The sequence below is a fragment of the Salvelinus sp. IW2-2015 genome, linkage group LG33 (assembly GCF_002910315.2).
Source record: "Salvelinus sp. IW2-2015 linkage group LG33, ASM291031v2, whole genome shotgun sequence".
NCBI classification, from domain to species: domain Eukaryota; kingdom Metazoa; phylum Chordata; class Actinopteri; order Salmoniformes; family Salmonidae; genus Salvelinus; species Salvelinus sp. IW2-2015.
Genome location: NC_036872.1, coordinates 4149884 through 4162976, shown reverse-complemented (window position 1 = coordinate 4162976; position 13093 = coordinate 4149884). Strand labels below are relative to the sequence as shown.

Genomic DNA, 13093 nt, shown 5'->3' with positions numbered 1-13093 from the left:
TTCCCTGCTCACAAAGGCGGGGGAGAGAGAAAGAGAAAGAGAGAGAGAGAGGGAGGAAGGAAGAGAGAAAGAGACGGAAAGAGAAAGGGGGGCTGGGCGGTGTGCCATGGAGAAAACAGTTCGAAGAGTAACGACTCCCCTCCCAAAATGTATTTATCTTTTTATAAATGATGGCTACATCCCCCCAAATGGATTTATAAATTAATTGCTGTCTTATTGGAATAAAAACCTTCTTGTGCGGACATGATTGATATGGCGTGTCTTCGTCCTCGTTCAGGACCCCCTCCTCCTTAGTTAGTCCACCCCAGCTGGAGTTGTAATTTACTGATCATATTAACTCAGATTAATAACTAACAATAGTGTCTCCTCATACATCAACAGGCAGCCGAGGGAGACTGGGCCTGGGACTGGGCCACACTGCTGCCAACTTACCAAGGGATGAGTCAGGTGACCTTGAGAGCACTACTGGCCAACAGGTAATGGCCCCTCCCTCTTTTGGGCTGATGAAGTGATACTTTGCGGTTCATAAACGTACTATACCTAGGCGGTTGCGTTTCCTCTTTTATGAATGTATCTCCCCCTTCACCGAAACGTCAGACTAGACAGCCAAATCATCACGGACACTTTTTTGTGGATGGCGACTTTGCACTCTTACTTTCTCAAAAGACCGGAGCTCCTGTGAGTTTCATGGAAGAAAAGAGAGACAGAAAACAGTCAAAGAGTATGCCTTTCTTCGAAAATAACAAGACAAAAGGATTCACTTACTGTAACAAGCTTTGTGAGGAGTGTGAGTGGAATGTAGAGTGGTGTGAGATAGGGTGCAAGCCCAGGAAGAACTCCTGGCCCTCTGCTCTGTCCTATTATCTGAGTGGGTGTACTGAGATGTATGTGTATATACGATGAGTTTGTAGTGTGCCATGATGCAGATGTTGGATCTTAATTTGATCGCCCTGCTGCTGGAGAACTTTCCTGCAATGCAGGAAATGTAAAACTTATAGTGTTAAAAAGGCTTCTGAAGTTTGTTATGTCCACCTTGAAATGTCATACTTGATTTTCCCTTACAACAAATGTCCATGAATTATAATCCAAATAATAATTCACATTTCCTGTTGCTGCAGGATTATTTTCCTGCTGTAGCAAACTGGCTCAAATTAAGATCCTACATCTGTAAAGGTGTATTCCGTCACAAGGCCTTGAAGAGGTTATTATCAACAGGGGAGAGGGGGCTAATTTAGACCCTCTTGTCACCTGATTGAAGCGGTGCTCAACTTTTCCAACTTTCTCTCCCTTCCCCTCCTCCCTCCTTCCCTGCTCTGAACAGGGGCATAAATATTTATGCAGGTAGGTGACACATATTAGGCAGCAATACTTCAGCCCACACTCAGCCCTCAATTCACAGCTGTCACCCTGAGAGCTATCAGGCTGCCGTAAGGCTAGTGCACCTTGTCTCGCTGGCCACATGAAATCCATTTTAAATCAACCTCATTGTTACACGCACCTTCTAACAAAGGGCAAGCTCCACGTCTCTGCCAAGGACACTGCTCTAACAAGGGTGAAGTGCAACACACCCGTGTCCCTGGGCTCAGCCCCCTACTCCTCTCAGCCCCCCACCGCCACCACCACTTTGTTGCACATGTGTTCAAAACAGATACTGTCAGGCCTCGTCTGAGCCAAATTACTGCAAGGATTATTCATGAATGGCCCTGAATGGGGATGGCAGAACTGTATGAGGAGAGAGAGGGAGGGTGAGAGAAGGTAAGAGAAAGAGAGGAAGAGAGAGAGAAAGGGAGAGAGAGAGAGAGAGGGAGAAAGAGAGGGTGAGCGACAGAGATAATAGAGATAATTCTGGCATGGAAGAGAGGGACGAAGGGAAAGAGGGAGGACAAAGAGAGAGAGCGAAAGGGAGAGCAGTCGAGGATGGCAGAGAAGGAGAGTAGGGAGGGTGTAAATATTATAGAATATTATATAATTCGTAATTCATCCTAATCTCGCTGTAAAAGCGTCCAAGATTGTCTAGTTTGCATCATTAGTCTGCTCTTTGTTGAGAGAGGAGCAGGTTTACAGGGGATTACCAACTGGCTTTGGATTTGACTGAGACGCTCAGAGAAGAAGAAGAAGTTTGTGGGATAGCTCTAAGCTGTCAAAGTTTTCCCCGGCCCCTCTCTCCTTCTTCTATGGTGCCTCTGGGAGGGCATGGAGAACCGCTCAAAGCATAGGAGGACAGACTTGGTTGAAAAACGTGATGATGAGGAGCCGATGGAGGAAGTAGATGATATCGTAGTGAGAATGATGACGATGATGAGGATGACACTCATTTATAGCACATTGAGTAAAGTAATAACAACTAGGCCAGTTCTATAATCTGATTCATACATAACTTCTGTTACACTTTACTTCAGCGGTGACTTTGTGACTTTGTCCTCTCCACTAACTCATCTTCCTTATTGCCAGTGAGAAGATTTGATAAGATTTAGCCAGTCTCCTTGTCTGTGAGTCCACAGCCCAGCCTAGCCCGTTCACCCTGGGTATATTGTATTGTGCCAGTGGCATGATAGTTTGAGTGTCTGGACTTTAGATCACATTATAATGGAGGGGCTAGGAGGTAAGGGAAAAATCCACCCGAAACCACTCATTCCTATCATTTACAGTGTTATATAACACTAATATGTGAGAACAATCTATATTTTTTAATTTTGTCATTATAATAAGGTTGATAGCAACATGTGTAAATCGTTGAGGGAATTGTTGCAGCTCAAGTCGACTACAAAACCCACAATGCAATGCTCTCTCTATGGGCTGGGTGGCTAGCTAGTTAGAAGACAGCCTTCCACGTTATGACATCGGCCAGTGTTGATATCTGACATGTATGATAGACATATTCTTATTAACCCCCAGTGTAGTGAGAGCGGCTATATCGTCATTCTGAACGAATTTCTGCCTGCTTGAACGGCAATAGCTCAGATACACATGACGACATGAAATGACCCAGGAATTCGATAGAATATCGCTCAGAGATGCACAGGAACAATAATAACATTCAAAATGGGTGAATCTTTACATTAAGAAGCCAGTCTGTTAACACACGCACACGCACACGCACATGCACACACACACACACCCACACACACACACACACACACGCCGCACGCGGCACGCGCACGCGCACGCGCACGCGCACCCCACGCACACACACACACACACACACACACACACACACACACACACACACACACACACACACACACACACACAGGTACCTTGACGCTGTCGTTGAGGCCGACAGGAGCAGAGAGGATTTATACAGGTGTGGGTGTCCTTCTTTGTCACCTGTCACTTTGGCGCTCTGTGGCCGGCATGTCATCCATCATCTCCAGATTGAGCTTTTTAACAGAACCAGCCTGATTAATCCTCTCTAGCCCTCCAGGCCTGCTACCTGACAACTAAGACAGAGCCTCCCAAAGTCATCCCGCAGAACTACATGTCACCTCACATTTTATATTTGGCATTTTTGTCATTTAGCAGAAGCTCTTATTCAGAGCATGTTGCAAAAAAAAATTCAAGCTCACTGAAACAATGTACAGTGAGAATATTGAACATTGTATAGAGTCATACCGTACATATGAGCTGAAAAGTTCAGAATTTCTTCTGCATTGTCATTGGTACTACTGCCTCTGGAACAATAGTAGTGCAGTGCTTTGTGGGAAATGCCAGTCCACGCCACCACACGGATGAGTAGATTTTTAAATCACTGCGATAGACACAGTGCTTTCAGGAAGTAGACAAATACCATCTGTTCCAAACCACCGCCATATGGTGGGCTTTTTCCCTGGGAAGAAAGTAAAAACAAATATGTCAGAATGTTCATCCTTCTTTCTCCGCGGATGCTGATCAACCTGAGGAGAGGCTCTCTGGTTCTCAACATGCCTGAATTAATGGTCTCGGCTGGGGAGGGAGGGGTGAAGGGGGAGGGGAGGACTATTGTTTATTCGTCTTAAAGGTGATGCTAGTTTGTCTCTGTGGAGTTTTAAATTGATCTCAGCGTTTCTCAACCTTTTTTTCCCCCAGGGCTCTCTTTGACAAATGTCACCGTTTTGTTGTTTTGAAGCTCATGTTCTGCAATTCAACGCAGTTTAACAAGACCTCTTTTAGATAGGCTATTTAATTATGCTAATGGTTCATAAAAATAAAGTCCAGACCTGATTTCCCAAAATGTTATTCCTCTACCAAATAAGTTTTATTGTGATCATTTATATGAACCCTCAAATGAAATGTACAGTTGAAGTCGGAACTTTACATACACTTAGGTTGGAGTCATTAAAACTCGTTTTTCATCCACTAATTTATTGTTAACAAACTGTAGTTTTGGCAAGTCGGTTAGGACATCTACTTTGTGCATGACACAAGTCATTTTTCCAACAAATTATTTTACTTATAATTTACTGTATCACAATTCCAGTGGGTCAGAAGTTTACATACACTCAATTGATTGTGCCTTTAAACAGCTTAGAAAATTCCAGAAAATGATGTCATGGCTTTAGAAGTTTCTGATAGGCTAATTGCAATCATTTGAGTCAATTGGAGGTGTAACTGTGGATGTATTTCAAGGCCTACCTTCAAACTCAGCGCCTCTTTGCTTGACATCATGGGAAAATCAAAAGAAATCAGCCAAGACACCAGAAAACAAATTGTAGACCTCCACAAGTCTGGTTCATCCTTGGGAGCAATTTCCAAACGCATGAAGGTAACACGTTCATCTGTACAAACAATAGTACGCAAGTATAAACACCATGGGACCACGCAGCCGTCATACCGCTCAGGAAGGAGACGCGTACTGTCTCCTAGAGATTAACGTACTTTGGTGCGAAAAGCGCAAATCAATTCCAGAACAACAGCAAAGGACCTTGTGAAGATGTGAAGATGCTGGAGGAAACAGGTAGAAAAGTATCTATATCCACAGTAAAACGAGTTCTATATTGATAACCTGAAATGCCGCTCAGCAAGGAAGAAGCCACTGCTCCAAAATCGCCATAAAAAAAAGCCAGACTACGGTTTTCAACTGCACATGGGGACAAATATCGTACTTTTTGGAGAAATGTCCTCTGGTCTGATGAAACAAAAATAGAAATGTTTGGCCATAATGACCATCGTTATGTTTGGAGGAAAAGGGGGGAGGCTTGCAAGCCGAAGAACACCATCCCAACCGTGAAGCACGGGGGTGGCAGCATCATCATCATCATCATGGAAAACTATGTGAAGTAACATCTCAAGACATCAGTCAGGAAGTTAAAGCTTGGTCGCAAATGGGTCTTCCAAATGGACAATGACCCCAAGCATACTTCCAAAGTTGTGGCAAAATGGCTTAATGACAACAAAGTCATTATATTGGAGTGGCCATCACAAAGCCCTGACCTCAATCCTATAGAAAATTTGTGGTCAGAACTGAAAAAGCGTGTGTGAGCAAGTAGGCCTACAAACCTGACTCAGTTACACCAGCTCTGTCAGGAGGAATGGGCCAAAATTCACCCAACTTATTGTGGGACACTTGTGGAAGGCTACCCGAAACATTTGACCCAAGTTAAACAATTTAAAGGCAATGGTACCAAATACTAATTGAGTGTATGTAAACTTCTGACCCACTGGGAATGTGATGAAAGAAATAAAAGCTGAAATAAATCATTCTCTCTACTATTATTGATATTTCACATTCTCAAAATAAAGTGGTGACCCTAACTGACCTAAGACAGGGCATTTTTACTAGGATTACATGTCAGGATTGTGAAAAACTGAGTTTAAATTTATTCGGCTAAGGTGTATGTAAACTTCCGACTTCATCTGTACATATTCTCTTGTGAACAGATCAATTGACAGCAACAGAGTCACACAATTTTTTTTCACACAATTTCTTTGACTCTTTGACAAGGTTGTAGCTCAGATTCTGAATGTCATAAAGACAAAGCAAAGATATTCCCATGTGTGTCAGAGTGGTGTCTTCCTCTGGCATTTTACCACTTGTTCTAAACCTAAAGCATCACAGATTTGTGGATAATTTGAGATTGGTTATAAAGAATCACACTTCATTATTTTCCCCTCAAATCAAGGAAGGTCCCACACCCCCACTAAACGTTAGGTTAGGTTGGGAACATATGTGACTCGACCAGGATTGGGTAGTAACTGATGACATGCAATCAGCTCCATGTAATCTGTTTACAAAAAAACTGTCACTGTAATCAGTTACGTTGCCAGCAAAAATAACATTTAATCAGATTTCGGATTCTTTTGAAAAAGTATATGATTACTTATTGGATTACTTTTGAATTCGGAAAGGATGTAGCATTGATAACTTTCTGTTTTCTAAATGACATTCAATTCAGCATTGAAAAAAGGTTCCACCTGAACGAGTGTGACCACAAATCAGAGACCACTTTGATGACACACCAAATGCATTTGATGGATCCTTTATTCTTCTTTGAATTCCAATTAAGGCGAAAGTAATCCAAAAGGAACTGAACGTAATCAGATTACGTTACTGAGTTGGAGTAATCCAAAAATTATGTTACTGATGACAATTTCGGACAGGTAACTAGTAACTGTAATGGATTACATTTAAAAAGTAACCTACTCAACGCTGGACTCGATGAACTCCGACATCACAGGCAGAACAGAGCTATCAAGGTTAGGGAGAGTGACGTTTCTGCAGTATGGAAGAAACAGGCAGTTTCTGAAGCCGTTGGCTGTCCTCCATCTTGTGAGCCAGGAAATTCAAAAGACTGTCACTTTTGAAAGTCAGTAGCATGTGATGTGTCATTGAGCAAGGACTCCTTTTTTCTCCTCTGTTCCCTCGTGGTGGTGTCCCTCTGACTGACTGACAGGTTGGGACAGAAAAACGCTCCTGTTGCTGGGATATATCTTTTGTCTCGTCGATTCTACACACTTTTTTTTTGTACTTCTCCGTTTGGACAGCACTGACATATTACAGTTTTCATTAGCTGTAATTTGTGGCCTCATTTATAATCATTGCATACCAAATATACCTACAAAAAATGCGTGTGCCAGTTTTCACACAAAATGTGGCATTTATAAAAACTGAACTTGACATAAGAATGTGCTTAGCTCCTGCAAACTTCAGACCATGTGTACGCCCAGTTTCTAGTGGTTGAAGTACTGCGTTGCAAGCAGGCAAGTAGCCTAGTATTTTGTGGAGATGGGGGGGGGGGATATGATGACATGCTTATTCATAATTTTAAAAAACACAGGTAAATAAAATGCAATCATTTGCCATTAGTGAGAATAATTTATTTTGGGGGGGGGTTGCATCATCGCATTCTAAAATAATTTGAAATAAGCGTCTAATGCATTTCCTATTTTATTTCCATGATCATTACAGAATTAATTGTTCACGTTTTCTGACTGTGATGGTTTCATACTCACGAAGAAGCCTATAGGCCTACAACGTCCCGTTTCTCATTTAATTTGGACCCACTTTACAATTGTAAATAGATCAACTAGACCCTATTTCAAGTATATTTCTCTATGCGATCCGATCCGGAGCGCAGTTTAACGTAGAACAGACGGTTCACCTTTTCATTTATGTTATTTTTTAGGCCAAATAGCCTACGTCTGAAATTCAAAGGTTGAAATATCTCAAGTAAACAATATTTAATTTATGAAAATACATATTATATATGTTTATAATCATTGCAGAATAAATTCCTGGGTTCAAATTCAGCCATGTCACCCGTGGCACAAGTCAGTATTCAACGTCCCGCCGTGTCTGAGGACATTGGGTGATGACGTGGAAACTGGCCACTAGGGGGCAACAGTGAGCGCTGTTACCTTCAAGTAGGTTTCGGTTTTATGGATAGGGATGATGGATGGGCGTAAGCATCTGCCTCTGGTGCCCAAGGTTGCATGTTTGAATCCAACGATAGAAAATAGTTTTTGAGATTTTTGTTTTAAGCCTATCCCAAACCTTAACCCTTACCGTAACCATTCCTAACCATTCCATACCTAACCTTAAAAAATGTGAAGTTAATGCCTAAAGTTAGCCTTAAACACTTTTGGAACAAACTCAAAATTTGACGTTTGGGCACAACTTCGAAATTTGACGTTTGAGAAACATGGATGAACGTCTAATTCTGTCTTGAGACTGTGAGAGCTTGTTGGAATGATGCTTATTTTTCAGCCGGAGTTTTAGTTCTCGTTTACGCACGCACAATTTCAGGACGGGTCTGATTTACAACGGGTAACACACGTATGTATAGCATGCACCAAGTTTATGAATCGAAATATTTTGGGACATGTGCAGTCTTTTCAGAAATGGCGCACACAGATTTTTAGTTTTAAACGACCGCAACGGTTATAAATGACGCCCCTGGTGCGGTTTTGTGTGTAGTGTGTGTGCGTGCATGTGTGTGTGTGTGCCTGCATACGTGTGTGAGTGAGTGTCTGTGTAGTTGTCTGTGTGCATGCTCGCGCGCACACGTGTGTGTGCGTGTGTGATATCTGGCGGTTTGCTCCGAAGGCGAATAAATCAGTGATGCCTGGGATAAGGCCGTGGCCCTTCCTCACACGGCACAGACAGGTTGAGAGGCTCATTAATCAAGCGCCGAGTCACAGATGTGATGGCTTCCACACAAACCGCCAGCAGACTGTGAAAGTCACATCCAACTGAGTCAACTGTCAGGTAGGCAGGCAGAGCCGAACTTCTCCCCTCTCCGTGTCTCTCTCTCTCTCTCTCTCTCGCACCCTTCCTTTTTCTCTCTCTTATTCTCTGCTTTACTTTCTATCTTGCCTTTCCATTCTCACCTCCAGTGTGATGACCCAGTGTGGTCCATCTGAAACAATAGTCTTGTAACATAATGTGTTATGTAGGGTAAATCGGTTCTGAATATGGAGTCGCTGCAGTGGCATGCAGTAGTCGATGTTGGCTACAGTGAGGTGACAGTGGCCAATATGCTGTTTGCTCCTCTAATGATATCTGTACACCGATAGCTCCAGCAGCAGTGCTAGAACAACGCCTCTCCAGGCTCAAACAGCCCACGAGACTCATTTCCTCTCTGATCAAAGAGCCATGTTGCTGTTTGCCACGGCTCCTTCTACCATCAGATGCCGCCCCGGTGAGCGCCAGTCTCGACTCGTCACTGCGCCGCCTGAGATCCCCTTAATCTGCTTTAAAGTCCTCCCAGCCGGGAGAGTGAGTGACAAAGCCACCCGTGCCTGATTAAAAAAGCGGTCCCTGGATGCAACAGATCTAATGACAGGCCGGGTGGCGAGCAGCGGCTGGCGTGCGTGGAGGGAGGCGTGCATGCCGTGGCTCTGTATTGGGGAGGCGTACCCCCTGCGCGTGTCTCATTACCCCCTCCAACCTTCGTCCGCCAAGTGCCAAGCACTCCGCCATTTGCATGGTGGCCAGGAAAATATAATTATTAGAGGGATTCGTGCCTGTCACCATTAATCTGTGACTTAGTGATGGGCTGGGAACAGGACTTGGAGATGGAGGCTCACTCACTCACACTAGTTATCTGTTACTCAAACATTTTGGGGCTACATTTCAGTCTGTAGTTTTCTATTGCAGGGTTGTAGTTGTCCTGTTCACATGACTGTGTAGTTGTCCTGTTCACATGACTGCGATTGTACTTTCAGATGTGTGTGTATGTAGTTTCACATGACTGTGTGCTGTAGTTGTAGTTTCATATGACTGTGTAGTTGTAGTTTCACATGACTGTGTAGTTGTGTGGTTTCACATGGACTGTGTAGTTTGTGTTTTCACATGACGTGAGTGTAGTTTAATGATTGTGTGTTGTAGTTTTAAATGATGTGTCTTGTTAGTTTCACATGCTGTGTAGTTGTAGTTTTAATGACTGTGTAGTTTGTAGTTTCACATGAACTGTGTAGTTGTATTTCACATGACTGTGTAGTTGTAGTTTCACATGACTGTGTAGTTGTAGTTTTAAATGATGTGTAGTTGTAGTTTCACATGACTGTGTAGGTTGTAGTTTCACATGACTTGTGGTAGTTGTAGTTTAAACATGATGTGTAGTTGTAGTTTCACATGTTTGTGTTTAGTTTTAAATGACTGTGTAGTTGTAGTTTACATGACTGTTAGTTGTAGTTTCACATGATGTGTAGTTGTAGTTTCAATGATGTGTGTTTTGTAGTTTCCATGATATGTAGTTGTAGTTTTAAATGACTGTGTTGTAGTTTCACATGACTGGTGTAGTTGTAGTTTCACATGACTGTGTAGTTGTATTTACCATGACTGTGTAGTTGTAAGTTTCACATGATCTGTATTGTAGTTTTCACATGACTCTGTAGTTGTAGTTTCACATGACTGTGTAGTTGTGTTTTCACATGACTGTGTAGTTGTAGTTTCACATGACTGTGTACGTAGTTGTACTTTTCACATGACTGTGTGGTTGTAGTTTTAAATGACTGTGTAGTTGTAGTTCACATGAACTGTGTAGTTGTAGTTTTCACTGACAATGTGTAGTTGTAGTTTCACATGACTGTGTAGTTTGTAGTTTTAAATGACTGTGGTTTGTTAGTTCATGACTGTGTAGTTTCTAGTTAACATGCTGTGTGTTGTAGTTTCAAATGATCGGGTATTGTAGTTTCCATGACTGTGTAGTTGTATTTTCACTGACTGTGTGGTTGTAGTTTACATGACGGTTGTGTTTTGTAATTCACATGACTGTGTGTTGTAGTTTCACATGACTGTGTACTGTAGTTGTAGTTTCATGATGTGTAGGTGTAGTTTCAATGACTGTGTAGTTGTAGTTTCACATGACTGTGTAGTTGTAGTTTACTGATGTTGTAGTTGTAGTTTATATGATGTGTAGTTTGTTTGTTTCACATGACGTGTTAGTTTGTAGTTTCACATGACTGTGTAGTTGTAGTTTCACATGACTGGTGTTAGTTGTAGTTTCACATGACTGTGTGGGTGTAGTTTCACATGACTGTTGTGGTGTACTTGTGTAAGTTTAACTGATGTGTGTTGTAGTTTCACATGACTGTGTAGTTGTAGTTTTACATGACTGTGAGTTGTAGTTTCACATGACTGTGATAGTTGTTAGTTTTTAAATGACTGTGTAGTTGTAGTTTCATATGAACTGTGGTAGTTTGTTATCTTCAATGATGTGTGTTGTAGTTTCACATGACTGTGTGGTGTAGTTTCAGCATGACGTGTGGTTATTTGTGACTGTGTGGTTTGTAGTTTCAGCATGACTGTGTGTTGTAGTTTCACATGATGTTGTGTTGTAGTTTTCAATGACTGTGGTGTTGTAGTTTAATGATGTGGGTATTGTGTTTCATGACTTGTGTAGTTGTAGTTTAATGACTGGTGAGTTGTAGTTTCAATGACTGTTGTAGTTGTAGTTTTCATGACTGTGTGGTTTGTTTAGTTTTTTAAATGACTGTGTGTGTTTAGTTAGATGATGTGTAGTTGTAGTTTCACATGATGTGGTTGTAGTTTCACATGACTGTGTGGTGTTAGTTTCAGCATGACTGTTTGGTGGTGTTGTAGTTTCAGATGACTGTGTGTGTTTAGTTTCAATGACTGTTGTAGTTTGGTATTTTCAGCATGACTGTGTGGTTTGTAGTTTCAGAGTGACTGTGTGCTGTTGTAGTTTAATGATGTGTAGTTTTGTTTCAGATGACTGTGTGGTTGTAGTTTCAGATGACTGTGTGAGTTGTAGTTAGATACTGTGTGGTGTGATTATCAATGATGGTGTATTGTGCTAAACAGACTCTCTCAAACAGCCAGCTGTCACCCTCCATCTTGTCAACCCCCCCTCCTTCTGATTGGCAGGCCTCCTGTTTCTCCTAATTCCTCTTGATTTAGCCAATAAATTACCCTTCCAAACCTGCTAAAGCATTTACAGATATTAGGAGCAGAACACGCCACAATTAAGCCCTTTCAGGTAATTCCAGGGCTAATTTAACAGCAACAACTGCCACATTTCTCTTGTTCAACATGTTGCCTTTGTTGACTTCCATCATACTTCAGAATGGGAAATATTCCTTTTTTTTAGTTTTGTGTTTGCTAACTAAACACGTTTAATGTAAATAATGACAAGACCCCCTACAAGAATGTATAATGTCTCTTAGAATAAAAGGTTCCAAAGATTTTTGTTTTCAGCTGTCGCACAAGGAAACTTTTGGTTGCAGGTAGTACTTCTGTGGAATGGTTTACCTATCTACTGGACCCAAAGGGTTCTACCTGATCAAAAGGGGTTTTTAGTCATTTCTTTTCTAGGTGGGTTTGATGACATAAAACAGCTTGCCTTCAAATATTTCAGACAAATTACTTTACCTTTTACACCTCTCCATGACCAGACATTCACGATGGTATCCTGTCCTCTTCTGTTATTATGATATTAGTATCAATATGCTGTACAGCTAGTGGTCTCAGAGGTCTCTATGGTAAAGCAGGGCCTGTCCGCTGATGTCTCAGTGGGTGGATCTCAATCTTATCCTGGAGGTTGGAGTAACGGTGGAAGTGGTATCTGTATTGCCCCAGAGCGGTTTGCCTGAATGGAGGGGGTCGACCTCCACCTAGCCCCTGGCCAGATGGTCAGCTTTGCTTCCTAAAAGCAAGAACATTAGAGCGGCTCGATTGAGGATGTTTGAGTGACATTTATCTGTAATAGACTTTTGACGAGGGGTGGGGGAGGTGTGATGTGTGGTGCCGCGTGTGGTGTGTTGTGGTTGTACTCACTCATTGCATGCGTGTGTGTGTCGTACACACCACACACAACCACACACACACATACGGCTTTTTAGTAGTTAGGTGTTGGTGAAGGTGGTGGAACCTGGGGGTTTGGAGAAAGGAGAGTTGTCAACTACATATGCCCTCCCGCCCTGGAAGAATGTTCACAAGCCAATAATTATCCACTATTCTCCAACTGCGGCTGTGGTGGTTAGACATATGCCTGTGGGGTGTTGTGGTGTTGCCAATGTGTGGTTTGCCGTGTTTGTGTGCGTTGGGCGGCGTGTGTGTGTTGTTGGTTGGTTGGCGTGGCGTGCCGTGCGTGCGTGGTGCACGTGTTGTGGTGTCTCCCGTATTCATTTTAACATGTGTGATGGAAAGGAGAAT

The 13093-nt window shown here is 42.4% G+C and overlaps 1 protein-coding gene across 1 annotated transcript in view; it reads left to right on the top strand.

The window, feature by feature from the left end:
• The window catches only part of kiaa0825 (KIAA0825 ortholog), a 164536-nt gene that overhangs the window by 68700 nt on the left and 82743 nt on the right, over nucleotides 1-13093 (top strand). The window contains 1 exon segment of the mRNA XM_070437110.1: nucleotides 382-476. Coding sequence (XP_070293211.1) covers nucleotides 382-476 — 95 coding nt within the window.